The sequence below is a fragment of the Salmo salar genome, chromosome 12 (genome assembly GCF_965601325.2).
Source record: "Salmo salar chromosome 12, fSalSal1, whole genome shotgun sequence".
NCBI classification, from domain to species: Eukaryota; Metazoa; Chordata; class Actinopteri; order Salmoniformes; family Salmonidae; genus Salmo; species Salmo salar.
Window position 1 is genome coordinate 85,955,068 of NC_138302.1, and position 27,685 is coordinate 85,982,752.

The 27,685-nt window shown below is 41.4% G+C and overlaps 1 protein-coding gene across 1 annotated transcript in view; it reads right to left on the minus strand.

Annotated features, from left to right (window-relative positions):
• Nucleotides 1-27,345, minus strand: part of LOC106565923 (E3 ubiquitin-protein ligase PDZRN3-B) — a 152,547-nt gene extending 125,202 nt beyond the window's left edge. The window contains exons 1-3 of the mRNA XM_045691835.2: nt 26,491-27,345; nt 18,752-18,838; nt 16,084-16,191 (exon numbers count right to left, since the gene is read on the minus strand). Coding sequence (XP_045547791.1) covers nt 16,084-16,191; nt 18,752-18,838; nt 26,491-27,204 — 909 coding nt within the window. The 5' untranslated portion in view covers nt 27,205-27,345. The remainder of the gene's footprint in view (nt 1-16,083; nt 16,192-18,751; nt 18,839-26,490) is intronic.
• Between the last annotated feature and the right edge of the window lie 340 nt (nt 27,346-27,685).

The window sequence follows — 27,685 nt, forward strand, 5'->3', positions numbered from 1 at the left end:
AATCAGCATTTGACGAATGACCCGATCTTCAAAGAGATATGTCCACAATGCAAATGTTTTCCCAGTTCTATCGATCTGTTGCGATTTCCAAGTAGTTTCAGTGCAGTGATGGCTGAAATGGAAGTAACAACTAACTATATTAGCCATATGAAATAAAGTAATTGATGAATTGTTCGATTTTAATGCACTGTTGGAGCAAGGATCACAAGCATTTCACTACACCCACAATAACATCTGCTAAATATGTGTAGCGACCAATACAATTTGATTTTAATACAATCCATTAATTTTAAACATATTTTAGAGGTGTTTTGTTTTCAAAAGCTGGGCTCACATAAGCATGTGTATATTTTTCTAAAACCTGCCTGCTGACTACCTGACAAAGAAGTTGTATCAATAAACCATCGTGTGGATAAAGCAAAGCCTGTTATGTGTGCAGAGATGTTATTACCCAAAGAATGTTTTATAGCAACATTCGCTGAGGAAGAGCATAGCGAGGAACTGTGAAAAAGGAAGGCAACTGTGAAAAATTCATTTTGTGCTGTACTTTAGTCACTAGGCTAGGTAATGCTTTCAACAAAAGTTAGGAAACCATGGCACATTTGGTTCAAATCAGTGGGGTCACGACCTACACAGGGTTTATTTGGACCTTTACACCAAAATAATCACAGGGCTGTTTCTCCTGTGATAGACATTAACAGTCTGGAACCACTTCTCTCTGACTAAATGAAGTGACTTTGTGTTTGCCCGTAGTGCTGCAGGCCACAGAGGTACTGTTCACGCTGGTCTGCCTATTCTTTAACTTTCACCTTCCTTCTCAAAACCCACAACCCCTGTGACACTGTGGCTAACTATGCCAAAACCATTTAGACACCAAGGCCTCTCATCATGACAGACACAAATAAATGTTTTCATATTTCCCAGCTAATAAACATTGAGCATGGTCTGGTTGTTATCGTAGAAGGGCCATAAGCCCAAAAATAAAGGGCCTTGTGTAAGATCCGGTGTATGGAAACCTAGTCCAGCCCAGTTAGCCATGCAGCGTGCCTTAGCAAAGAGACAGCAGCTGCTGGCCTGATATAGCACGGCTGGAGAGGAGAGGAAGGTAGAGGGGGCAGGCAGACCTTTAAAATCTGTCGTCGTGTTCTTTTAGCGTCTCTCAGCCTTTTCTGTCTCATGCCATGATCTTCTAAGGCCAAAGGAACAGTGGGGAATGATTATTTTCGACTTCTCTACTTGACAAAATATGACTTCAGAACAAAAGAGTCATAGTAGACATGCCTACACTATACACATGCTACAATGTCTTTGGTTTGTTTGTTTTCTTACATACAGTGGATGCCATCTCTCTCAATCCTTGAATTGCTGGAATCCAAGCAGAAGTACATAGTATAAGTAACAGTACTGATGCCCTAAATTAATCTTCCTGTTTAACACAAGAACCACCATAGGCCAACGGCCCCTGACGTTTGATTCAGTAAATAAATAAAATGCTTCTTCTCTGACTTTTCCTAAATGTTTGTATTTTACACTGCTCATTTGCCAGAATTTTGAAATCACAAAACAGGAAAGTATTTAGAGCCTTTCTACCAGTTTTTTTCACACCTATTCTTAACTTAACACTCCAAGACAATGTTCTGTAAGACGTTGGTACCCAGCCAGGCGCTAATGGGTCTATTTCTCCTCACTGAATGAATGACAAATGGACGAACTGCCGATAAATGTGCACCTTACTTCACAATTTCATTTAAATTACGCCTAACTGAATGATAAGGAGGGTGAAGAGGTTGATTTTAATTTATAAAGACAATTGTGTCATTATGAGTTTGTGTTATGCCTATTTTTCAGTAGCAAATCATTTGACTACGTGCCTTGCCGTTTGATACCATTCTCTTTTACATTTTACTTTGTAAAAATAAGCAGTTACAGGACCTGTTTTATTTACTGAAACTCTATTACTAATCAAATGTATTGTAAGGGGAACGAAAACATGCTATGTGTTGCAGTAGGTCTTTAGAATAATGCAAAACATATCCTTGACTCTATCCAAGTTGATGAGCGGGAAACAAACAATGCCAGTCAGCCTGCACAGCCGACCCATTGAAACTACACCTAAACTATTCCAAAGCTAATTTCACACAGCCTATACACAAGATTAAATTGGCAATAATCTGATGAGTGACAATATTAGGTCTATCAGTTATCAAATTGTACATGAAGAGGTGGGCACATGTTATATTCTACAAATGCATCGAAAGGAGCATCACTTTATCAGGTAAAATATTTCTATATAGTATCAGAAAGAGCATATTTTGCAGTTTCTATGACATTTACCTTTGTCAAATAACTCTCATAACTCAAGCAGCGCTGTCAGTAACTGGAGACCCACTGCAGTTGTGGGGAGGTTTATTTAATATATAACCTACCTTGTCCAACAACAGGACACTCCCTAAATCTGTCCCTCTGTCGGCTGTCTCTCCCTCCACATGCCCACTCTATCCTCTGCTCCCCCCCGGGGTGATAAACGGCCTTCCCTCTGCCTGAGGTCCGTTTAATCTCTGTTCCTGACTCTCTGGGTCTCCGTCTCTGATTGGAGGTAGACTCCAGCTCTGAGCCTCCTGCTGCGAGTGCAGGACATGGGGCCTGACAGTATTAGATACCACTGTTTTTAGACTCAGTGGGAACCCAGACAGGTAGGCTCAAGAGAGCACTCGGACTCCCACCAAAACCCATGTAATCTGGGTCAACTCACCTCACCGCAGAAGAACATACTTTATCCTATTTCTTCAACCCTTTACACTCGTGGGAATTGGCCTATATGGATAGAGCTAAATTGAAATGTTTCTTACAGAAGAAATATGAACAGCATATGCATAACCATGGTAGCAATTGAAAGGGAACAGTTTGGAGATAATGGAATTATAAAATTATAAAATGTATAATTATAAAATTATAAAACCAAAAGGTGAGTACACAACAGTTCACCTGACACAAGACTGAATCCAAACATTAAACTGTTGATTTTATTTGCATTTTACATTTACTGTACTTTTCGCCGCATTTGTTGATAACGATGTCTGAAAATACTTTGGATACATTCAGTAACATGATAAGACTATTCCTGAAGAATGTGGAGTAGGTGCAACATAAGACATAAAAAATGACCAGGGTTTGAATGAGACGACTAACTGTTGTTTCCAAGTGGCCACACACCTCTTCAAGGTGTGCACAGTTCCTAAGCAATTTCAATGCACTTTTGTTGCTCAAAGAAGTCTTAAACTATAAGGTACTTTTTGAGCCATCCTAGCTGTGCCGTTGAGTAACTAGAGAAAGCACACTTGTAGGTGTTTTGTTTGGAACACAACCCTGCATGTTTGCCATGACACAATCACTGTTGTTCACGCGATCCAAAAACGGCACATTAAAAATCGCAATCTGGGTCAGGTGGGAATCATTTGAAAGAGTGTTTGATTGTCAACATGACTAGCTAAGTTATAAAATATGATCTTACAGTGTTAGGTTTCACAGGGTAATTCAGAGAAACCGATGGTAATGTTGGTGCTCATAGAAAAGAGTCATGAGTGTATTCAGGTGTGTGTGCCGTGGAAAATGTTCTTCACAATAAACAAACAGACTCGTTCTGTTGAGAACAACCCTGTGTATGATGCCAAGTCATCTTGTAACTGTACATCAAACATAGTGATCTTAGACGTTTACACTGTATATGACATGAGTTTTATGATTTGGAAACATGAAGTGCACATAAGGGAGAGATGGTGAGATTCAGAAAAATAGGGACAGACTTATTAGATTCTTTAAGAGTGATATGGTTGCACACACTAAATCAAGTTAACAATGGAATGTTTCTAGAGAGTAGTTGTGCCAAGCAGAGATTCAGTAAATAACTATAACAGTGTAATATTCCATAAAGTAAATACTTTGTGCTGTACATATATTTGAAAGAGCAGATGGTTCATCAAGAAAGACTAATCTGTGACGCCCTCAAAGCTTTTCACTAACACTGTATGACAGTTAGCAGTTGGTTTAACACAACACTGACCATTTAAACACACATACCAGTGTAACCAGACTAGTGTGTGGTTACATTGACAGTGGCTTTGCTTCAGTTATGTTCTCCAACATCTCAAAATGACTAACAGATCTTTTTCTTGATTAAGCAACGATACATGACAAGTAACATCAACAAACACATCAAGGATGTGTAATGCTCTCCTTCACGAGAGAAAGAGAATAGTTCTACTCTACATTGACAGTGAATGGAGAACATTGATTCCTGCTTCAGGCCTCCTCATCCGCATACAGAAGAGACATGAGCGGAGCGAGGAGGTATTTTGAGGGAGGTGCCCGCAGCCTGGCCTCACTCCCACGCCACGTGTGTGTTCCTCCACTGCTTCCTCGATGTGGGCAGTTCTGGCAATTTCTCTGTCTCTTTTTAAAGAAAGAGGAAGTTTTGAATCAGACAAAGGTACAACTTGAAAGCGAAACATCTCTCACAGAAGAACGAGAGAAAGGCAAAACCAGCATAACACAGACTATGAACCAAGCCTTTCTAACAATGTTTTTCTATTTGGACACATTTGCATCAGAAAGGCGCGCAGCGGCCACCAGTTCTACTTTGTTGGCAAGTGAAAGGGAGGCTATCTAAAACCCTCATGAAGAGACGCTGACAAGGGTGGGAGCAGTAGAATTCTAAAGCAGTCCATGTTGTCAGGATTAGTGATTGGAAGAGAGCATTTTACAATGGAGGCCAGGCTGCCACCGTGAAGCCTTGAATCATCACTGTCTGTCTGCCTGTCCAACCTCCCTGCCACCCTTTGTGCTACGCCAAAGCATCCTGGGATACCACTTCAGCCTCCAATGACACGTTGTGACCCATCCACTGTCTAGACAAGGTACAGCCTAATGGGATGTAAAAGCAGGTGCACGTCTCTTTGAGATGTACTGTAAATGGTAGAGCATGTTTTCTGCGTGAATGGTACAGTCGTTTATTTCAGTAAAAGACATCTGCAAGGTGATGTACAGTATTCCAATTAGCTCAGATATCACCCAACATCTGCCAGTCAGAAGAGGGAGAATGACCTGCAGTAAACTGATGTCAACCCTTTGTGTTCTTCTGCATAAATACAATCTGTAAAGGACATTACAAAGCAAAATAAACAATAAAGTAACATCTATTGGCACTAACCAGGGAGAGATAAGAACGTTTTCAAAAGGAAAAGTGAGTTTGAGTAACCAAGCACTTTAGACAGAAGTCTGACTGCAGTACAGGGAGGAAGACAAAGAGCTTTTATGGGGTCTTTGTTATATGTTACTCTGCACGAAGAGTTTCCTGCCATGAATTTCAGCATATACAGTATAGTTCAACAGTATAATGTACCTGATTAAAGTGCTGGTGAAGAATGGAAAATCAATTCAACCCTCACAGCTCACAAGAGCCTGGCTATAAAGTTTCCATTTGAAGAGAACACACTCACTCCCCTCTCATACTGTATATGATTTATGATAGTAAATGAGACGTCTGTAGAGCTGGACATCTATAGATACAGCCTGCTGAAGGGACTGATGTTGGAACATGAAGTCACCGTTGAAATGTTGAACAAACTTTGTTCAAATTACAGTATGGCTATTTCAATAGGAACAGCCACACGCACACATGCACACGCGCCGTGTCTGAAGCCAACTCTAGAAAAGATGATCCCGGAAATATCCAGGAAGTAAACCAGGAATGTACCTCCATGTATCACCATAATGCTGGACTGTCATAAAAAACTCCCACGTATCATATTAGGAAAAGATACTTATCTTGTTTCATCAGTTAAATTCCATATTCAGAAGGCTCCAGTCCCATAAAATGATGATTATTTTACAAATAAAAAAGCCTACACCCAAACTGTCCAGCCCAAACCACATGCATGTCAGCATTATGTGTGATTTATCCTAAAGTGTACAGCTGTGGGTTAGCAGCACTAGCTGCCTCGGTCCATAAATGATTTTACTTCATGGATAATTTCTTACAATCACCAGTCCTCCCTGACTTTTTTATTTGACATAATACACAGATGAAATCAAAGAAACAACTGTGGTTCAGACTCTGGGCTTTTTTGGTAAGGAAATCAATCACAGTGGAATGAGCTGGAGGACAGTGGAGCGTGAAGCTGGCCAAGCTGGTCCCTGCCCAGAGAGAGCACTCCGAATGGGCAGTGATTAACGTGCAGCAGTCAGGAAACAACGGGCCATTACAGCACAAACAAGGGTCTGTTAATCAGCCTATTAGCGTTTAATTGAGGGTAGTTAATTAGGGAGACAGTGGGCAGTCCAACGGGGTCGGAGGGGCTGGGGTCGGGGGCTGACAGGGAGAGCAGCTGGTTCAGGGCAACCTCAGCCTATTATTACTAAGCCATTTACACAAGCCCAGAGATTGATTGGCAGGAAAATTAGCCTTAATTTCACCTGTCGATTTCTGTCCCTACAACCTTTTAGGGCCCTAAAATTAACAGAGGGAATGGGTTCTATGAATAAAGAGAGACTGTTGTCAGAGCAAAAGCAAACACATTTATAGTAGGACAAACATTGAGTCTCCATGAAAATTATCAACCGCCGGCTCTGCTTTGAGGAAGGGATGCTGTTCAGACGGAGTGGAAAATGCTATATTTTTGTGTGTGGCATTGGCATACAGTGGTGGTGCAGACGAAGAGAAGCGGCCGGCCCCACGAGGTGACAGTTCACCTCATATCCGTCTCAGGGTTGTATATGTAACCAGTCCACAGCTTCAAAAACCTCTTTTGCTCTCTTTTCCATACGGAGAAGGAAAAACAAAGATGTGCCTGTTCCAGTCGGGGGGGGGCTTACTGTGCACCCTGCACAGCGCAGCGGCCACTACCAGAAGCTGATTATGGCCTCTTTAAAAGTTAGATTTGATTTAATGTCCTGCCTTAGATGAGGCAAAGAGGCTCGGAATGTGCCTCCCTGTGCTGGGCTGCATGGGGCTGAGACTGGCCTGCCTGCACTGAGCAGGGAGCGAGCGACTAAGAGAGAAACAGAGAGTGAGAGAGAGCGCAAGAGACCGAGAGAGAGAGGAGCCGGCCGACTGCACGGGGGCCTGAATCCAATAAAGGCCCTGACAAAGGCCTGCTTCTTGTCTCGGGATGCCAAACAACATGTGATCCCCCTTAGGGAAATAACTGCCATTTCTGCTCCTCATAGCCTCTGGGTCAGAAATAATGCCTGGGAACTTGTGACACATGTCCTGTCCAAGATGCCATGTGCTGTGACAACTTATTAGTGACAGTCAGGATGGACCGCCCACGCCATGCTGTCGGACCTGGCATTCTGTCCCTCTGAGGGGGAAAAAATGAATAAAGAATTATTTAACCTTTATTTAGCGGGAGAGTACATCTCATTCTAGTCAATGAATACTGAATTAAAACATTTAAGCTGAAATACAAGTGACGAAAATCCCTAAATCCTTTTAACCGAAGTTTGAAAGGTTCACTCATTTTTTAAATACAATTTCAGGTAACATACAAAATCCCTGAGCCGACTCAGTGAAAAATCTGTCAATGTGCCTTTGAGCAAGGCACTCAACCATAATTTCTCCTGTAAATCGCTCTGGATAAGTGTCTGCTAAATGACCAATGTAAAATGTAAGCGGGAGAAATGCTAACAACAGGACTTGACAGAATTAGGCCTCATCAACATGCATGCTTTGTTTCTTCCACAACTCACTAAACAATTCTACCAGCCACCATTCACAACTCCTGGCCAGGCGGGCAGGCTGCCATTTAGCACCAGGAAGGTCTGGCCGGTGAGTTGCCACTAAAATAGCTCTGGGGAGTTATGGGGTGTTAAGTGGTGCACCGTGAGTAACCTTACAGCAAAGCAGTCACATGGAGATAAGGAAGGACTGCTCTGGCGTGACCCACAAAATGCCAGACCTTGAACGAAGGTGTCACCTCCCCCCATCTAACCGGACTAGGTCACATAATTGTCCAAATGAATAGCAGTCTGTTTTCTAGTCACCTATCCTTCAAACAATCCTGATATGGGATTATAAGGGGGTACAAAATGGCAGTCAGTAGATAGCCAAAGAAAAACAGGCTAGAGAGAGAGAGAGAGAGTCACCAAGCAAGTGAAAACAATGACAAAACTAAAGTGGACTATTATTTTGACATTAGACAGGCTTTAGCATGACTCCACAGCCCTGTGTGAGTTCTTGACTACAGCTTACATTTCTGCCACAATTAAAGTTGGACACATATCTGCTGGCAATGACATGGCCTCCCAAGACTACAACTGGTTTCTTCTCAATGTCAGTATATTTTAAAGTTGTCGTTGTTGTTCAACCTCCATGACCTGAGAGTGTTCGCAGAGGATTTACAAGGTGACATTTACAACTGAAGCCTCAGCGTCCTCGTTCTCCTCCCCTTCTTGCACTTGGATTCCTACAAAAACAACAACTCCATTCTCTGAGAGATTAGGAACAGTCATTTTGGGATTGTGACATTGGTTTAGTCCTGCAGACAACGGGGCTAAGATTCAGCATAACATTTGAGGCATGAGTAAACACACGGAGACATTTCTTGCAGACAAAAACAGCAAAGCACACATTTCCTTTTATAAGCACTAACAATGTGTGGTGTGTCAATGTGAAGATCTAGCCCTGAGAGACTAGGGCTACATGAAATGTGCAGGCAGATGGCTAGGCAACTGTAAAATAAAAAAGAAAGAGGAAAACCTCAAGAGTTAAACATGTTTGAATACAATTTCTTACATCTACTACAGCATCTCACTTTAAGGCAAATGTGAAAACATTGACTAAACTAAGTCCCCCTGTCGAGATAATGTCCACAACACAGAGCTTTCTTTGCCTATACCGAGCCACATGAGTTTAATTTAAATAAACCTATGTATTAAATCTTCTCAGGCAAACACATCCACTCTGAAGCAGATATTCAACTTGTGGAGAGAGCGAGCGAAAGCAAACACAGATCCAGGTTATGAGAAAATGTGTGTGCTGAACAAGGGGGCATTCATGAGCTGATTCATCCCAGGCTGAAGTATTAGCAGCGCTGCAGAGGAGGGACATCTGCCATCACACTCCCCCACGAAGAGGCTGTTACCGAGGAACAAGCCAAGACCATTTACATTTTAGTCATTTAGCAGACGCTCTTATCCAGAGCGACTTGCAGAAGCGATTAGGGTTAAGTGCCTTGCTCAAGGGCACATTGACAGATTTTTCAATTAGCGATTCAAAACAGTGACCTTTCGGTTACTGGCCAACGCTCTTAACCACTAGGCTACCTGCCACCCCATCCATGTATACTTCCTGGAACGACAACCTTCACAGGGGGAAGATGGAACACCACACCATGTGTTTTCCTATGAAAGAATTGACCCCAGTGCTTTTGCCTCCTCAGTTGAACTTGTTATTCTGTCTTAATTCCACATGTTATGTAAATAGATCCAAATAGGCCAGCTGATCCCCGCAGCAAGGCAAGGCACTGGGACTTTTTTGTGATGCATGAATGGTGATCCACATGATCTGCTTTTAGATTATCTACTTTCATATGGTGTTCATTAAAAAAAGGGCTTTAATTTCCAAAGGCAATGTAAATGGTAGGAGGGTGTTGTTGGTGGTGATGAGTAAGCACTAAAGTTGTTGGATCTTACATCTCTCTTGTGCAGGCCCAACTGTAAAGGGGATAGGGACAATGAAATCAGAATGGTAAAAGCATGATGAGTGACACCCTGATGGCTGTCAGGTGAGCCAGGTCAGCCAGTCTTTTATTGAGAATCTGAGCAGAACGACAAGCCAAAACTATCACAATACAACCAGAACGCTACATACCATGTGGATTACAGTCCTGACTTAAACTAGATCTTCAACTTACACATAGCCTACATACCAATATGCCAGGAAATGAATAAATGTAACCTTAATTTAACTAGGCAAGTCAGTTAAGAACAAATTCTTATTTACAATGACAGCCTACTGGGGAACAGTGGGTTAATTGCCTTGTTCAGGGGCAGAAAGACAGATTTTTATCTTGTCAGCTCAACACTCTAACCACTAGGCTACCTGCCACCCCCCATAAACGTGCTACATCCACAAACAACCATTCAAAATGAATCACGTTGCATCCAACCTTAAAGTAGAGAAAAGTAGCACTAAAGAGAAGAGTTGTGGGAGAGACGAGGCAGTACCGGGAGGGTTCCGGTGGCACAGGTTTAAAAATGCCTGCTCCAGCTGTGCACAGGGCCCTACACAGCGAGCGGAGCAGGATGAGGCTACAGGCTGTTGGTTTAGCCACACTGGGTTGGGAGTACAGTACACGGAACTGCCGGTGGGTTCTTGCTATTCATTTTCCCCCTCAGTTCATCACTTGGTCCCACTGAGACCTCCATCACCCCAGGTAGGAAACACAACTGAACTATTGTGCCTTATAAAATATGAAAGGATACTTTTTTCTGCTTAGCTGTAACAAAGAGGATTGTTGAGATTGAGAAACTTAAACCACCTCTGATATCAGATTCCCTATCAAATGAAAAGCACCCAGGGATACAGCAACCATGCACCGTCAGTGTACACAATGAGTGTTATTACTTGGATCGGTTTGGTTTCTCGTCTTGTCCTGAGGTTCTGCATGTCCTTGTTCTCCTAATGCTCTACCCACTCCTCTCTGTGACTTCTCCCCCATTAGGTCGAAGACAATACAGAGATAAAAAACACCAATGTGGGTCCAATATCGTCCTTAAGCTAAATGTGCTTTCTTTTAATTGATAAACGATGAATGGCTATAAACTGAGCATAGCAGGTTCCTATAGAGGTGTTCTCAGATGGCTCAGTACACTGATTCCACACACACACACACACACACACACACACACACACACACACACACACACACACACACACACACACACACACACACACACACCTTCTCCCAGTAAGTCACACAGCACATGAACAAATCTCTCCTTACAGAACAGGCAACAAGGCCACTTGGATACCGCATTGGTCTTAAATCACTATGCGCCAAGTGAACTGCTGTCGGTTTTGGTGGCTTAAATCGGTCTATTGTCAAGGGAGCTTATGATCTATCTTAACGAACAGTGGGATTTCAGCCACTTGTTACTGCTGCTTGAAGTGGTTACTGTTGAGGGATAGGTTGTTGTACAGTATCTGTCTCTCTGGTGCTAACATTAAAACGTATGCATGTCAATACCAAGGATCAAGATATGGTTAGAGGGATGCATAGTAACTACAAATCCGAGCATGTAGCTTACATTTTCGTACAAATCTCCCATCTATCAAGCATCAATACTTACTTAATGCGAAAATGTGATGCTTGCTCAGAACTCAAGGATTTATCTTAGAGTAAGTGGAAGAACTACAGGACAGATAAACTACTATTATCAATCTAGTCTTGATGCACACTTTTTAAAAAACATATTTCAATGGATAAACACAAACATCTAGTCATTGCTCTGAGAATATGTGGCTGAGGTCTGACAATGACGGCTGTACGGAAACATTTGTCATCTTGCGGCTTACATGTATTGATCCCATCTTTACTAATGCTGCAGAAATTTACTTGAAAGCAGTATCCAGATCCATCGGATGTAGTGATCACAAAATAGTAGCCATATCTTGGAAAACCAAAGTTCCAAAGGCTGGGCCTGTATAAGAACTTTTGTAGTGATTCCTATGTTAAAAGAATATCTGTTGGTCCGTGGTGTGTAATGAGAAGCAAACAGACACTGCACTTGACACATTTATGAAATAGCTTAGTCCAATTGCTAATAAGCATGCACCCATTAAGAAAATGATTGTAAAAACTTAAATCCCTGTGGATTGATGAGGAATTGAAAAATGCTATGGTTGAGAGGGATGAGGCAAAAGAAATGGCAAATAAGTCTGGCTGCATAACCGATTGGCAAACTTATTGAAAATTGCAAAATCATGTGACTAAACTGAATAAAAAGAAGAAGAAACTACACCATGAAACAAAGATAAATGAAATAAAGTATGATAGTAAAAAGCTTTGGAGCACCTTACCTCTTGAGGATACCCTAGGATAGGGGGCGCCACAGCGCATTTTGAAAAAAAATCGTTCCCATTTTCAACGGCCTACTAATCAAACTCAGAAGATAGGGCATGCATATACTTATTATATATGGATAGAAAACACTCTAAAGTTTCTAAAACTGTTTGAATGGTGTCTGTGAGTATAACAGAACTCATTTGGCAGGCAAAACCCTGAGACATTTTCTGACAGGAAGTGGATACCTGATGTGTTGTATTGAGTTCTAACCTATCCCATTGAAAAACACAGGGGTTTAGGAATATTTTGGCACTTCCTATTGCTTCCACTAGATGTCGCCAGTCCTTTCACAGTGGTTTGAGCCTTATAGAGTCAAAACTCAGTGAATGACAGGAGTTTGAAATTGGTCACAGGGGATGGGCCATCACCATTATGACGCCGGCGGCCATGTCTGCCCCCACCTTTGGAAACGGTTTTAAAGGCAATGAAATCATCCCCCTCGAATCTTATTGGCTCTCTTGGTGTTAGTGGCCCTGAACATTTATTTTATACAACGTTTGACATGTTTGAACGAACCTACATGCGCGAGGATTGCTTTCAGTATGAAGTGCAGAGCTGCGTTTGGAGAGAGCCATAGGACGCGCTACCAACATCAGGCTAATGGAACGTGAAGTATGGACTTTTTGACCGAAAATACATCTGTTGTGGACCTGGGATGCTTTCTGATGAAGACAACTAAAGGTAGGCGATTATTGACAATATTATTGAAGATGAGATGGTTCATACTGTTGCATCCAAGATGGCGCCGAGCACTGTATATTAGCTGATTTTCTGAGTATCGCATCTCCTTTTATCGCAAAGTGTGATTACCCAGTAAAGTTAATTTAAAATCTGGTATGACGGGTGTTCTCAAGAGATATTCATCTATAAATGTTAGATTGACAATATACATTTAAAAAATCGTTATAGTATAGCAATTTATTGAAACGTAGCATTGTTTACCGGGACGCTTTTGAGGGGAAATTAGGTAGTCAACGTCAGACAGAGATGTAAAATGCTGTTTTTATATATAAATATGACCTTTATTGAACAAAAGAATGCATGCATTGTATAACATGATGTCCTAGGGGTGCCATCTGATGAAGTTTGTAAAAGGTTAGTGCTACATTTAGCTGTTTATTGATAATATGTGATGGAAGTGGTTGGTCGGAAAATGGCTATGAAGCTGCTTTTTACGATGGACTCATCTAATATAATCTAATGATTTGCTTTTCCTGTAAAACCTTTTTGAAATCGGACGACGTGGGTCGATTCAGGAGAGGTGTATCTATAAAAAAAAAAAAAAAATATTTTTAATTTTTGTAAAAAATTATGATAATTTTTTAATGCTAATTGGCGATATGATTTTTCGCTGGATTTTGATCCCGCTAACGGGATCAGATGCTCAAGAGGTTAAATGAAATTCTTGGAAAAAAGGCAAACTCAGCTCCATCATTCATTGAATCAGATGGCTCATTCATCACAAAACCAACTGATATTGCCAACCTACTTTAATGATTTTTTCATTGGCAAGATTAGCAACTTAGGCATGACATACCAGCAACAAATGCTGACACTACACATCCAAGTATATCTGACCAAATTATGAAAGACAAGCATTGTAATTTTAAATTCTGTAAAGTTAGTGTGGAAGAGGTGAAAAAATGATTGTTGTCTATCAACAATGACAAGCCACCGGTTTCTCACAACTTGGATGGAAAATTACTGAGGATAATAGCAGATGATATTGCCACTCCTATGTGCCATATTTTCCATTTAAGCCTACTAGAAAGTGTGTGCCCCCAGGATTGGAGAGAAGCAAAAGTCATTCCGCTACCTAAGAATAGTAAAGCCCCCTTTACTGGCTCAAATAGCACACCAATCAGCCTGTTACCAACCCTTAGTAAACTTTTGGAAAAAATTGCATTTGACCAGATACAATGCTATTTTACAGTAAATTAATTGACAAACTTGCAGCATGCTTATAGAGAAGGACATTCAACAAGCACAACACTTACACAAATGACTGATGATTGGCTGAGAAATTGATGATAAAAAGATTGTGCAGGCTGTTTTGTTAGACTTCAGTGCAGCTTTTGACATTATTGATCATAGTCTGCTGCTGTCAAAACTTATGTGTTATGGCTTTACACCCCCTGCTATATTGTGGATAAAGAGTTACCTGTCTAACAGAACACAGAGGGTGTTCTTTAATGGAAGCCTCACCAACATAATCCAGGTAGAATCAGGAATTCCCCAAGGCAGCTGTCTTGGCCCATTACTTTTTCAATCTTTACAAATGAATTGCCACTGGCTTTGAGGAAAGCCAGAGTATCTATGTATGCGGATGACTCAACACTATACATGTCAGTGACTGAAATGACTGCAACACATAACAAAGAGTTGCAGTTAGTTTCAGAGTGGGTGGCAAGGAATAGGTTAGTCCTAAATATTTCTAAAACTAAAAGCATTGAATTTGGGACACATCATTCACTAAACCCTAAACCTCAACTAAATCTTATAATAAATAATGTGGAAATTGAGGTGACTAAACTGCTTGGAGTTACCCTGGATTGTAAACTGTCATGGTCAAAACATATTGCTACAACAGTAGCTAAGATGGGGAGAAGTATGTCCATGATAAGGCTCTGCTCTACCTTCTTAACAGCACTGTCAAAAAGGCAGGTCCTACAGGCCTTAGTTTTGTCGCACCTGAACTACTGTTCAGTCGTGGTCAGGTGCCACAAAAAAGGACTTAGGAAAATTGCAATTGGTTCAGAACAGGGCAGCAAGGCTGGCCCTTGGATGTACACAGAGGGTTAATATTAATAATATGCATGTCAATCTCTCCTGGCACAAAGTGGAGGAGAGATTGACTTCATCACTACTTGTGATAATACCTTATGAGAGGTATTGACATGTTGAATGCACAGAGCTGTCTGTTTGAACTACTGGCGCACAACTCGGATACCCATGCATACCCCACAAGACATTTCAGAAGAGGTCTCTTCACAGTCCACAAGTCCAGAACAGACTATGGAAGGCGCACAGTACTACATAGAGCCATGACTACATGGAACTCTATTCCACATCACGTAACTGACACAAGCAGTAAAATTAGATAAAAAAAAACACCTTATGGAACAGCGGGGACTGTGAAGCAACACAAACATAGGCACAGACACATGCATACACACACGATAACATACACACTATACACACACGTTCACATGGATTTTGTACTGTAAATATGAGGTAGTGGTGGAGTAGCGGCCTGAGGGCACACAGACTGTGAATGTATTGTAATGTTTTTAAAATTGTATAAACTGCCTTAATTTTGCTGGACCCCAGGAAGAGTAGCTGCTGCCTTGGCAGCAGCTAATGGGGATTGATAATAAATACAAATACAGTAATGCAGTTAAACTTAACATCTGAGTTCCATGCATCCTTTGTGACAACCTCTGGTTCACACTAGAACTATAAAATAAACCTTTGTGATGTTGGTTTTCTGTGCACCCTTAAAAGTGACCCGCGGGAGCACATGACCTTTACACAGTGAGATTTTGTATGAAGGCGAGAGGATGCAGCTCCACAGCAGGTCTGTCAGAAGGAATTCGTCGAGTGCCTCTTTTGAGCAGCTATAGCAAACATAGAGAGACAGCCTGGGCACAGGTTGGTCTAACTCTATTTACAGTGCTGTCTCACTAAAAGTCTCAATGATTACCATAAGAGACATTTGCAGCATGTAACTTCTGCAAATATAGTCAAAGTTGTTTTGCAATGTTTATCTGTTACTGTCGTGTCTGTATTTAAAAAAAAAAACATTCCGGGTTTTGATCGTCTTTCACCATCTGTTGCTTTATTTCTTAGCATGGAGAAAATGGACACACGCTAAGTGTCGTGCTAAATGCCCCAGAAGCCACCTCACCTCCTGGTTCTTGGCCTTCACACGAAACGGTACAGAAGGTCAGTCACATACCTCCATTATTCTGTCGTGGATCTGAAGGCCTCCCTCCTTGTCTGTTGGTCCCTTCTCAACGATCTTGGATACAAAAATTCCTTCATTCGAAGTGCCATCATGGTCGTCCTGTGGGAAAAAACTGCCATGTTAATGACCCATTTTCTGATCATCTCAGATAACACATTGATGAAATTGATTAAGAAATAGTTGTAACTACTGAAGATGATTACATAAAAATGTTTAATTACAATACATTGTAATTTACTTTAAAATATTACTTTTAAATACTCTTGCTAAATCTGCCTAACCTACTTTCTAAAGGCCTGAGGACATTATACAGACAATTCTAAATGGTTTTCCCATTACCCATTCCGACCAATCAGGGTCAGAGACATCAACGCAGCCTTGTTAACCCAGCGATTAACCGCAGGGCTCAACAGCCTGCAGTGACTGGCAAGTGGTTGCAGGTGCACATTACACAGGGCTTAATGTTGGGCTCCACAGAGCCCCAGTGCCAAAATGGCCTGCCAGTTGACATGTTTCCTAGGGCTGGATAATACAACTGTGACCCAGCCTGTTAGAGGGGCTAAATGTTGAATGGATGTGTTGGAAGGATATGAGTTACTCTGCGTCCATCGGTGAGGCTGTGACCCCTGAGTTGTAAGAGCTACGATTGGCTTAACAAAGCACTGCCAACATCCCTCTCAGCTCTCTCCTAAAACCACATCAAACCAACCCTGTACCTCTGCCAAGTCGTGCGACACTGTGCTAAATTTATATGGAATACTTAAAAGAAACCTCAGAAGTCAAGGTGTGAATGCTGCAATTCATTATTTCAGATCTGCTTCCTTTTTTTCCGAGCTCATCACAGCACATTGTTAACTGTGAAACAAACACATTTTCCCCTAAAATGGCCCGGATTGCCAAGGGAATGTCACAGCAGGAGAGTAAGAGGCCTGATGCTTTGCCATGCATCCCCCTGCCCTGGGGCCACAGTGTGGACAAACTCAGTACTTAGACCCTACAGTGTCTACGAAGGCCAGCCTTTAATCATACTCAGCCTGGTGTCCAACCCAACCCAACTCTGTCTCTGAATCGCATCAACACTAGTCAAGGGTGAAAACGCCATTAATCAATAGTTTCTTGTGGAGGATTTGGTGACCTCCTTATGAAGTTATTCTAGCCTTAAAGACACTTCGGGCAAAAGTTGAGTGCATGGGACCCCCTTTTGTAGCACAGTTGGCTGGTGGCACCTTAATTGGGGAGGACGGGCTCATAGTAATGGCTGGAACGGAGTAAATTGAATGGTATCAAACACATGGTTTCTGTGTTTTAATACCATTCCATTTACACCATTCCAGATATTATTACAAGCTGTCCTCCCCTCACCTGCCTCCTGTGTTTTGTAGGCCCGCAGATCAGTTCCCCAGGTGTAAAAATAACAAAGAGCTCTTTTCATTTGATAGCAAAGTGCATATTTCAATGTACATAATGAGCAATAACTTAAACATTTTCTCTTCTGTCAAGGGAACCGGAAAGACCATGGAATCAAGAAAAAATGTTTTCGGTGTTTGGTCCTTTTTATAGTTTCCTGCTTTATAGTTTCCTGCTGTAAAACGTTTTACTGTAATAATCCATGTCCCCACAGCGAAGTGCGTCACTATAGCAATTTAAATGAACCACAGAACAACAGCCCTGAGTGGAACACTTTGGCGCATATTCTTCCCAGTAAAAAAGATACTGTGAACTGGGACCAGCTTACTCTGTACAGAGATTGAAATGCTCCAAGTATACGAGACGCAGTTCTAACTGAGCTCTGAGCCCAAATTTAAAAAGTATCTGAGTAAGATTGCCAATCTTGGATCAGGTCCCCCCTTTCCATATAACTGTATTCATTATTATCTAGAAAGGCAAAACTGATCCTATATCAGTCCTTCTACTCTAAGAATCTTTGTGAATACGTGCCCTAATCCCAGTTCAGCAGTGATATTCCTTCCCTCTCCTCTCGGGAGCCAATGGCATCATTAATAATTGTCTGCGAAGACAGTGAGACAGCAAACACAGAGGCCATAACAGGTTATCAGCATAGGGCAGAGGACCCACTTCACACCACGTCTGTTTTTACCATGTCATCATAGTCGCCTCAATTAAAGAGGACAATAGTGTGGGCACAGTCATAATACTTAATTTGATCCTCATACGAAATAATTAGAGTTTTATCTGAAAAAACAAATCCGCTAAACCTAACCATTAAACAAACACAATGTGATCTATCCACATAGGCTCAAGAGAGATACATTTTTATTTTACCTTTTTTTAAACTAGGAAAGTCAGTTAAGAACAAATTCTTATTTACAATGACGGTCTACCCCGGACGATGCTGGGCCAATTGTGCACCGCCCTATGGGACTCCCAATTACAACCGGATGTGATGCAGCCTGGATTCGAACCAAGGACTGTAGTGACACCTCTTGCACTGGGATGCAGTGCCTTAGACCGCTGCTCCACTCGGGATCCCAAAAAATACTTGCACTGTGTGTGCAAGCTATGTCGGTATAGGAGTAAAACACAAAACTATAGTTAATCGTAGTTCAAGTATTTGCCTCCATTCCTGATTTCCCATACGACACTTGGCTGACCATCAATGAGATAAAACAGTAACCCAGAGATGCCACTTGTAACCTACCGCACATGGTCGTCCTCCCACGATGTTGAAGCCCAGAGAACCTCCCTCCCGATGAAGGATGGCTGTGACGTTTTTGGTCTCCCCGCCCTGTGGACAGACAGACAGACAGACAGACAGACAGACAGACAGACAGAAAGAGGACAGGAAGTCATTAACAACCCAAATAACAAATACCACTGAATAAAATCAATTATTGAACAAATCATAAAAAATAATAAAATAAAACTCCCTGCAGACAGACATACAGACAGGTAGACAAAGGGCAGGTGCTTATTTTCACTTAAAACAACACAAAAATAACTTGGAATGACGCAGTAGAAAGTACTGAACAAATCTATGAAATTGAGCAAGAAGTCAATGGAGAATTTGAGGTATGATAGAAATAGCCTCAGGTAAAAGGGCAGAACCCCAAGCTACTCCATACACAGTAAATGGATATGTAAAGGTATCAGCGTAATCAACATGACTGGTAGCAGGTGGGGGGGAGATCCATCTGTTCTCACATCTTAGTACTTCACCGGTGTGGACCTATATCAAGATTCTCTGTGGCTAAGCTAGCTCTCTGGGAAAGAGCTGTCAAGTGACTGGTTCAAGCAAGGGTTAAGGATTTTTCCTTCGCTCTCTCCTTCTCTTGCTCCAAAAGCCATTTGCTATGTGTATTAATACACCAGTAGACCTCTCTGTCAATGGAGGGATGACAAGTGGAACGCTGAGAAACCAGTGCAGTCAGCTCTCTTAATCTGCTTTTTAAGGGGACAGTCAGAGGGTGGGACTGGTGCTGGGACCATCATGTCAGAGGTCATCCCAGTATGGAGAATGCCATAGCATACAGGGACTAAATATAAAAGCAGGTATTAATGGTATGTACAGTGTCATGACTGAGTCCGGCTACCATATAGGCTACAGGATAAGGTGCAGAGTACTAGCCTATACTGTAGGTCTGCCATGGAAGAATGTGCACTGCTGCTGGACCAAGTTGTGTAGGCACATGTGTACAGAGTTCTATGTTTCAAAACAACTATTGGCTATTTCCTGAAAGGATAATGGCATATCTAAGAATATGAAAAATATACAAAGACTGAAAGTAGAAGGGTAGGCAAGTTAGTCAATGCATTCAGCATTGTCCCTTCCTTTTATACTATATGTTGTAAGGATAGACTACATCTGTTGGAACTGAGAAACAAGACAATGTGTACGGAGGACTGAATACTTCTAAAACCAGTGGGGTGAGCATGTCATGCCAGACAGACACTAATCCCACAGACAGACGCCAATCATCGCAGACAATGTTGATCTTGCTTCGCATTCACCTAACCTATGTCAATTTTTATGTATTTATTTATTTAACCTTTATTTAACTAGGCAAGTCAGTTAAGAACAAATTCTTATTTACAATGACAGCCTACCAAAAGGCAAAAGGCCTCCTGGGGGACGGGGTCTGAGAATAAAAATAAAAATATAGGACAAAACACACATCACGACAAGAGAGACACCACAACACTACATAAAGAGAGACCTAAGACAACAACATAGCATGGCCGCAACACATGACAACACAGCATGGTAGCAACACAAAACATGTAACAAACATTATTGCACAGACAACAGCACAAAGGGCAAGAAGGTAGAGACAACAATACATCACATGAAGCAGCCACAACTGTCAGTATTAGTGTCCATGTCAGTCAGAAGCCAGGTGTATAGCAGCACTGGAAAGCTGTCCTATGCCGTGTTTTCCTGTCCATTTTTCAATGTGGCTGAGATTCTGTGTTCAAACCCAGCAGTCAAAGGAGGTTACCTGTCACCATTGATATTTCTCCTGTTATGGCAGTCGATTGGGGAGCAAATTTGTCAGCCTGAATCTGAAGTAAGTCATACATTTCAGAAGATCTGATAACACGTGACCTGAACTAGCCCAAGTAAAAACACAGACGCTGGTTCGCTGAGATTTGCAATGCAGCGACAGTCTACAAGTCGCCCGACTCCAACAGTTAATTCCACTTGTGTCTTTCTGTTTGATACAGCCAGAGATACTGCCACATGTGCACTGATGTTACCTGCCAAGCAATCCTGTTCATACTGCTTGACTGAATCTGAAGAAAAAATCTGAAGAGAAAAAGCCTTTTAAACTAACCACATCATCCACATAGTTATTTTTTTTCTAGCTTCCTCTTTTTCTTTCATGGATAATTAGAGAAATAATTCCTTTGGAGATGTTTTCCAGGGATTAGAGATTCAAGGAGGAGACCAACTTTCTTTGTTCATCCACTTTAACGGAGTTTGTACAGTGCAGCCATTTCAAAGGATTGAATAGACAGTACTAAATAAGAAACCTGAATCTGTAAAGTGTTTTGAAAGTGTAATCTTAATCTCTTTACTTTTTCTGGTACCAGGCTAAAAAAACATGTTAGTCGTCAAATCTGATAGTGTATCAAGTAATACTGTGGTAATGGGGTGCAGCACACATTTTAAAAGAGTGCAAAAGCAAGGGGAGAAAACACAATAACACTAGGTAAAGATCTAAACAAATCCCACTACTAACATGTCTGTCCAACCTGGACTCAAGGGTAGACGTAAGATAGTAAATGTGCACCTGGGGCACTACAATTAGTATGATATGTTACGTTTCATATGTATTGTATGTATTAATTTGTGGATGTTCATCATCCATTTCGTATGATATGTTACGAATAAAATGTGTATATGTTACGAATTCCAATTTGTTGTGGCTAACGTTAGCTAGGTGGGGGTTAAGATGTTAGGGGTTAGGGTTAGGAGCTAGATTAAAGGGTTAAAGTTAGGGTTAGCTAACATGCTAAGTAGTTACAAAGTAGCTAAAAAGTAGTAAGTAGTTGCACAGTTGCTAATTAGTTAAAATGTGACTGACCGGCTCGATTCAGTCTTATGAAGCAAAATTGAAATTGTGTTTTTTTTACATTGGATAAATGTAGAAGCTCAGAGATAGAAAATGGTATATCATACACTACAATTTAGGAACAATGGGAAAGTAATTTTGAGAAAATGGCCATTGAATGTTTTGGTACACCGACTGGAGAGCTCTTCTTTGTCTACACCCATTCAGCATCCTTCACACCCTCTTAAGCTTTAGCCCCACCCATCTCGTTAAGGATTCACGTGTGAGGCTATGTACAAAACAACCAAAGATTTCAAGACTAAAGGCTGGTTTAAACTACAGGTATTTTTGTAAATTTGTAAATTTAATCTGGAGTGCCATCCACAAAAAAAACATTTTGTGTTGGAGATAATACCACACACCTGGTGACCGTGTCAGTGTGCATGCGCCTGACCCACCACAGAAGTTGCTACAGCACGATGGGATAAGGATATCCTGGCCAGCCAAACCCTCCCCTAACTCGGACGACACTGGGCCAATTGTACGTCACCTCATGGGTCTCCTGGGCGCAGCCGGCACGGGTCTCGAACCAGCATCTGTAACAACGCAGTTTGCACTGCGATGCAGTGTCTTAGACTGCTGCGCCACTCAGGAGGCTCCATCCACTAAGTTTTTAATGCCTTGCACAAAGTATCAAAATACAAAAATACTACACAGGACTCTTAAAGAATTTCATTTAAATGTTAATTGTATTTTTGATCACAGAAACAATGAGAAAATATGGAAAAATAAATAATGAAATGTTAATTATAAGAAAAACCTGTGTAATCATCTGCCAGAGAGTAGCCCCAATCGGCCCAAGTCCCAAGTAATATATACATTTGGGCCAGATAACTCACACTGGAATCGGCCCGAGCTCTATCCCCGCACTCTAGCCATAACTAATACTGCCGAAGGTGGCCCAGACTCGGGCCACATGACATCGGCAGTCTGACTCTCAGCCGAGTGCCCCGACACTCAGCCAGAATTGGCCCAGATCCACTGTGCTAGCTGGGTAGACTCTCTTACCTGTATACATGGATGGACACTTCTCCCTCTCTGTCACAGATGCCATGGTTGCCCTTAGTTTGAAGATGTAATCTGGAGGCAGGTTTTTTTTATACAACAGCCTTCTGTGTGTTCTCTTTTTAACTCAGTCAGCATATTTGCAATCAAACGACAGAATTTTCTCCATCTCCATCTCATACTCTAATTCCACTGATTTCAAAATTCGGTCGTCCAGAAAGTGGAGAGCAACACTTATGCAGTTCTACTATGTGATATCTTTCAAAAAAGCAGCGTTAGAAAGGATTACCTACACATACTGACCAGCTCATATTATAGACAGAAGCGTGCTACATGGCAGACCAATCCGAACTCATCTCTCGGCATGTCCAGCCCACTCATTATCTCAGCCAATCATGGCTAGCGGGAAGATTGCTCACTTTTTCTGAAGCTAATTTAACAATTGTATTCGTATTTAGAGATTGCATAAAAGTTTGTTATGAATGCGCATTAACCTGTTAGGGCTAGGGGGCAGCATTTGCACGTCTGGATAAAAAAAATGTACCCGATTTAATCTGGTTACTAATCCTACCCAGTAACTAGAATATGCATATACTTATTATATATGGATAGAAAACACTCTAAAGTTTCTAAAACTGTTTGAATGGTGTCTGTGAGTATAACAGAACTCATTTGGCAGGCAAAACCCTGAGACATTTTCTGACAGGAAGTGGATACCTGATGTGTTGTATTGACTTTAAACCTATCCCATTGAAAAACACAGGGGCTGAGGAATATTTTGGCACTTCCTATTGCTTCCACTAGATGTCACCAGCCTTTACAAAGTGTTTTGAGTCTTCTGGAGGGAGATCTGACCGAACAAGAGCCATGGAACGATGATGTCCCATTAGACACCTGGCGCGCGAGTTCATGTTGGGTACCCTCGTTCCAATACGTTATAAAAGAGTATGCATTCGTCCACCTTGAATATTATTCATGTTCTGGTTAAAAAAGGCCCTAATGATTTATGCTATACAACGTTTGACATGTTTGAACGAACGTAAATATATTTTTTCCCCTCGTTCATGACGAGAAGTCCGGCTGGCTTAGATCATGTGCTAACAAGACGGAGATTTTTGGACATAAATGATGAGCTTTTTTGAACAAAACTACATTCGTTATGGACCTGTGATACCTGGAAGTGACATCTGATGAAGAGAATCAAAGGTAATGGATTATTTACATAGTATTTTCGATTTTAGATCTCCCCAACATGACGTCTAGTCTGTATCGCAACGCGTATTTTTCTGGGCGCAGTGCTCAGATTATTGCAAAGTGTGATTTCCCAGTAAGGTTATTTTTAAATCTGGCAAGTTGATTGCGTTCAAGAGATGTAAATCTATAATTCTTTAAATGACAATATAATATTTTACCAATGTTTTCTAATTTTAATTATTTAATTTGTGACGCTGACTTGACTGCCGGTTATTGGAGGGAAACGATTTCCTCAACATCAATGCCATAGTAAAACGCTGTTTTTGGATATAAATATGAACTTGATAGAACTAAAAATGCATGCATTGTCTAACATAATGTCCTAGGAGTGTCATCTGATGGAGATTGTAAAAGGTTAGTGCATCATTTTAGCTGGTTTTATGGTTTGGTGACCCTGTCTTTGACTTGACAAAACATTACACACAACTCTTGTAAATGTACTGTCCTAACATACTCTAAATTTATGCTTTCGCCGTAAAACCTTTTTGAAATCGTAAAACGTGGTTAGATTAAGGAGATGTTTATCTTTCAAATGGTGTAAAATAGTTGTATTTTTGAAAAATTTGAATTTTGACATTTATTTGGATTCAAATTTGCCGCTCTTGAAATGCACCTGCTGTTGATGGAGTGCACCACGGGTGGCACGCTAGCGTCCCACCTAGCCCATAGAGGTTAAAGTTCACCTGTTCCAGAAGGCATTTCTGCCCAAAAACGCAATTTGATTAAAAAAGTGTACTTTTAAATGGCTCTCCTGTGAAGTAGTGATGTGCGACATATGCCTAGTTTCCTGAAACGAGTGACAAATGCTGAAGTTGTCCATGATGAGATTCAAACACGCAATCTTTGGGTTGCTAGACGTTCACGTTATACGCCCACCCACCCTACTAAGTAACCTTCTGTCTTATGTAGCCATACCAAACATAACATATCATACTAATTTGAGTGTCCGGATTTACCTTTACTATGTTACATCTAGTCTATGAGACCAGGCTGGTGTGTATGTTCCCTTATATTCAGAATGCTTGTAGGCCTGTAGTGTACCTTACCTGTTCTTCCACAATGGGTTGATATGGACTTATACAAGATCATAAACATTTCAACCTCTCCCTAGCTGACCAGAAGGGAGGCCTCTATCATTTTATGTCCACTGTGCTGAGTCCAAGACTTGGCTATAGAACATGGTAAAAACTATGCACTGACTAGCATATAAATATATGCGATATACACTGAGTGTACAAAACATCAAGGACATATCTTTCCATGACACAGACTTACCAGGTGAATCGAGGTGAAAGCTATGATCCTTTATTAATGTCACTTGTTAAATCCACTTCAATCAGTGTAAATGAAGGGGTTATTAAAAAGTATAAGACAATTGAGACATGGATTGTGTGTGTGCAATTCAGAGGGTGAATGGGCAAGACAAAAAATGTAAGTGCCTCTGAATGGAGTATGGTAGTAGGTGCGTGGCACAACGGTTTGTGTCAAGACCTACAACACTGCTGTTTTTTTCAAGCTCGAGTGTATCAAGAATGGTCCACCGCCCAAAGGACATCCAGCCAACTTGACACAACTGTGGAAAGCATTGGAGTCAACATGTAGAAGCCATGCCCTGACAAATTGAGGCTGTTCTGAGGGCAAGGGGGGTGCAACTCAACATTAGGAAGGTGTTCTTAATGTTTTGTACACTCAGTGTATATTTAAGATATTCATGTATTAATATGTTTATTGATTTCTAGGAAGAAATACAATACTAGTCATACTAATACAACCTGATTAAATAACACGTTAGTATTATTATTACTACAACATCACTTTTATTATGTAATTACAACAGAATACTATATTGCAACGTTTGCAAACAGAAAGTCCCAATTAACCCTGTTGGAGGATCCGTGTGGAGGTAATTGTGACCGGGGTCTCCGTGTCTACAGAACACCAGTAAATATTTGTCCCCCCCAGATTGCCAGCTGGCTGTAAATGCAGCAGATAGACATTTATTTAACTAGGCAAGTCAGTTAAGAACAAATTCTTATTTACAATGACAGCCTACACCGGCCAACTGTGCGGCGCCATATGATACTCCCAATCACGGCCGGTTGTGATACAGCCTGGATTCGAACCAGGGTGTCTGTAGTGACTTCTAGCGCTGAGACGGAAGCCCCATCTAATCTATATAGCCTATGTATGGCAAACTGAGGAAAATAAACACATTTCTGACCATTACTTGTCACCTACAAGTAGCCGCATTCGTCGTTAGAAATGAGATTAAACGCCATTTAGTAGTAGACTAGGCCTAATGCAACGGTGTTTGACCACAGAAGACTCAAAGTCTATCTGGTCAATGATTTAACCTGGCAGACATCGGACCACTAAAGTTTTAAACTGGTTAATACAAACCTATCATAAGTAACGGAAAATGCAAAGAAGTAGAGCAGATGTGAAAATAATGACAGTACCCGCGCTCTATAGATAAAAGGTAACACGGAACTATGGACAATCACAAACAAAGTAACTATTTTAAATAGCCACATATTCCGTAGCGTGCTTTTTGAAAAGTTCTTACCTTGCACGGGGGAGCAAGGGTCCTAGTCAGCGAATCGATCCTTGCACTATATTCAGTGAATTTCTTCTGATACTTCAGCGCTGTCATTTGTAGCTCATTGTGCACAGCGGAGAGTTGAGCAAGAAGTGATTTCTCTCTTTTGCTTGATTTCAATGATTGCTTCTTGAACTCTTTGTCCAAGTTAACCACCTTCCCGTGCAATGCACTATTGTGTGCTTTCATGGCTTTCAAACAGCAATGGGTGTCTAGTTTTTGCTCTTTGTGGATGAGCATCAAGCCACATCCACTGTCGCATATCCCCACGGGTCTGTAATCACACGATTCGCGCATATGGGCATCCATGTCCTTCAGATTGAGTACCTCCTTGCATCCTTTATTCCTGCATTTGGCCGGTGAGTAATCGCACATCTCGGCATGCTCTGCTAGATGATGCAGCTTTACCACTTTTTCACAGCCTCTGGCATGGTTGTCACACTTTATGTCCAGCTTCAGAATCAGGTTTTTCAGAGGGAGAACGTGGTTCAGCTCTGTCGTGGAGATCCTTTGACATTTGACGGGGCAGCTGCTTTTCTGGACAACCCAAGGCAGCACACAGTTTGCGCAGAAGACGTGACCACACGGAGTAGTGAGCGGGTCTTCTAGAACTTTATTACACAAGTTGCATTTAAAATCTGGGTCCACAGCCCCTTTAAACCGATCCAACTCAAATCCCATGTTTTTAAATAAATCCAAAACTCCGCCGGGATTCCCACAGATCGAAGTAGGAGTAATGGTTGTTTTAATTTGTCATTAGAGGAATATCCTGTAGACTGACTTCAAACTCTCCTGACTGTCTAAACTAAATGACGAGACTTCTTCGGGAAAAAAGTGGAGGAATTCTCTACCGTAACTGCCGTAAGAGCCGTGCAACAAACTGAAAAGCATTCATCAATTGGCCTAATTTACGAATCGAAAAATTATTTAAGCTTTTTAAATTGCAACTCGATCGAGGAAACGTTTAATGCAATTATTACATTGTAGTTACGAAGAAAAATAGGCTGCACGTAGTGGTGTCATGCACCCCAAAAAAATCTAAGGGGACACAAAGTATGTGAGGATGGCTTGGGGGTGGTCCATATGGGGGCTATGCCCCCAGTCTGTAAATGGGCGAATTTAGCATTTTTTTCAAACACATGAAACAGCTTTTTCCTGCAAT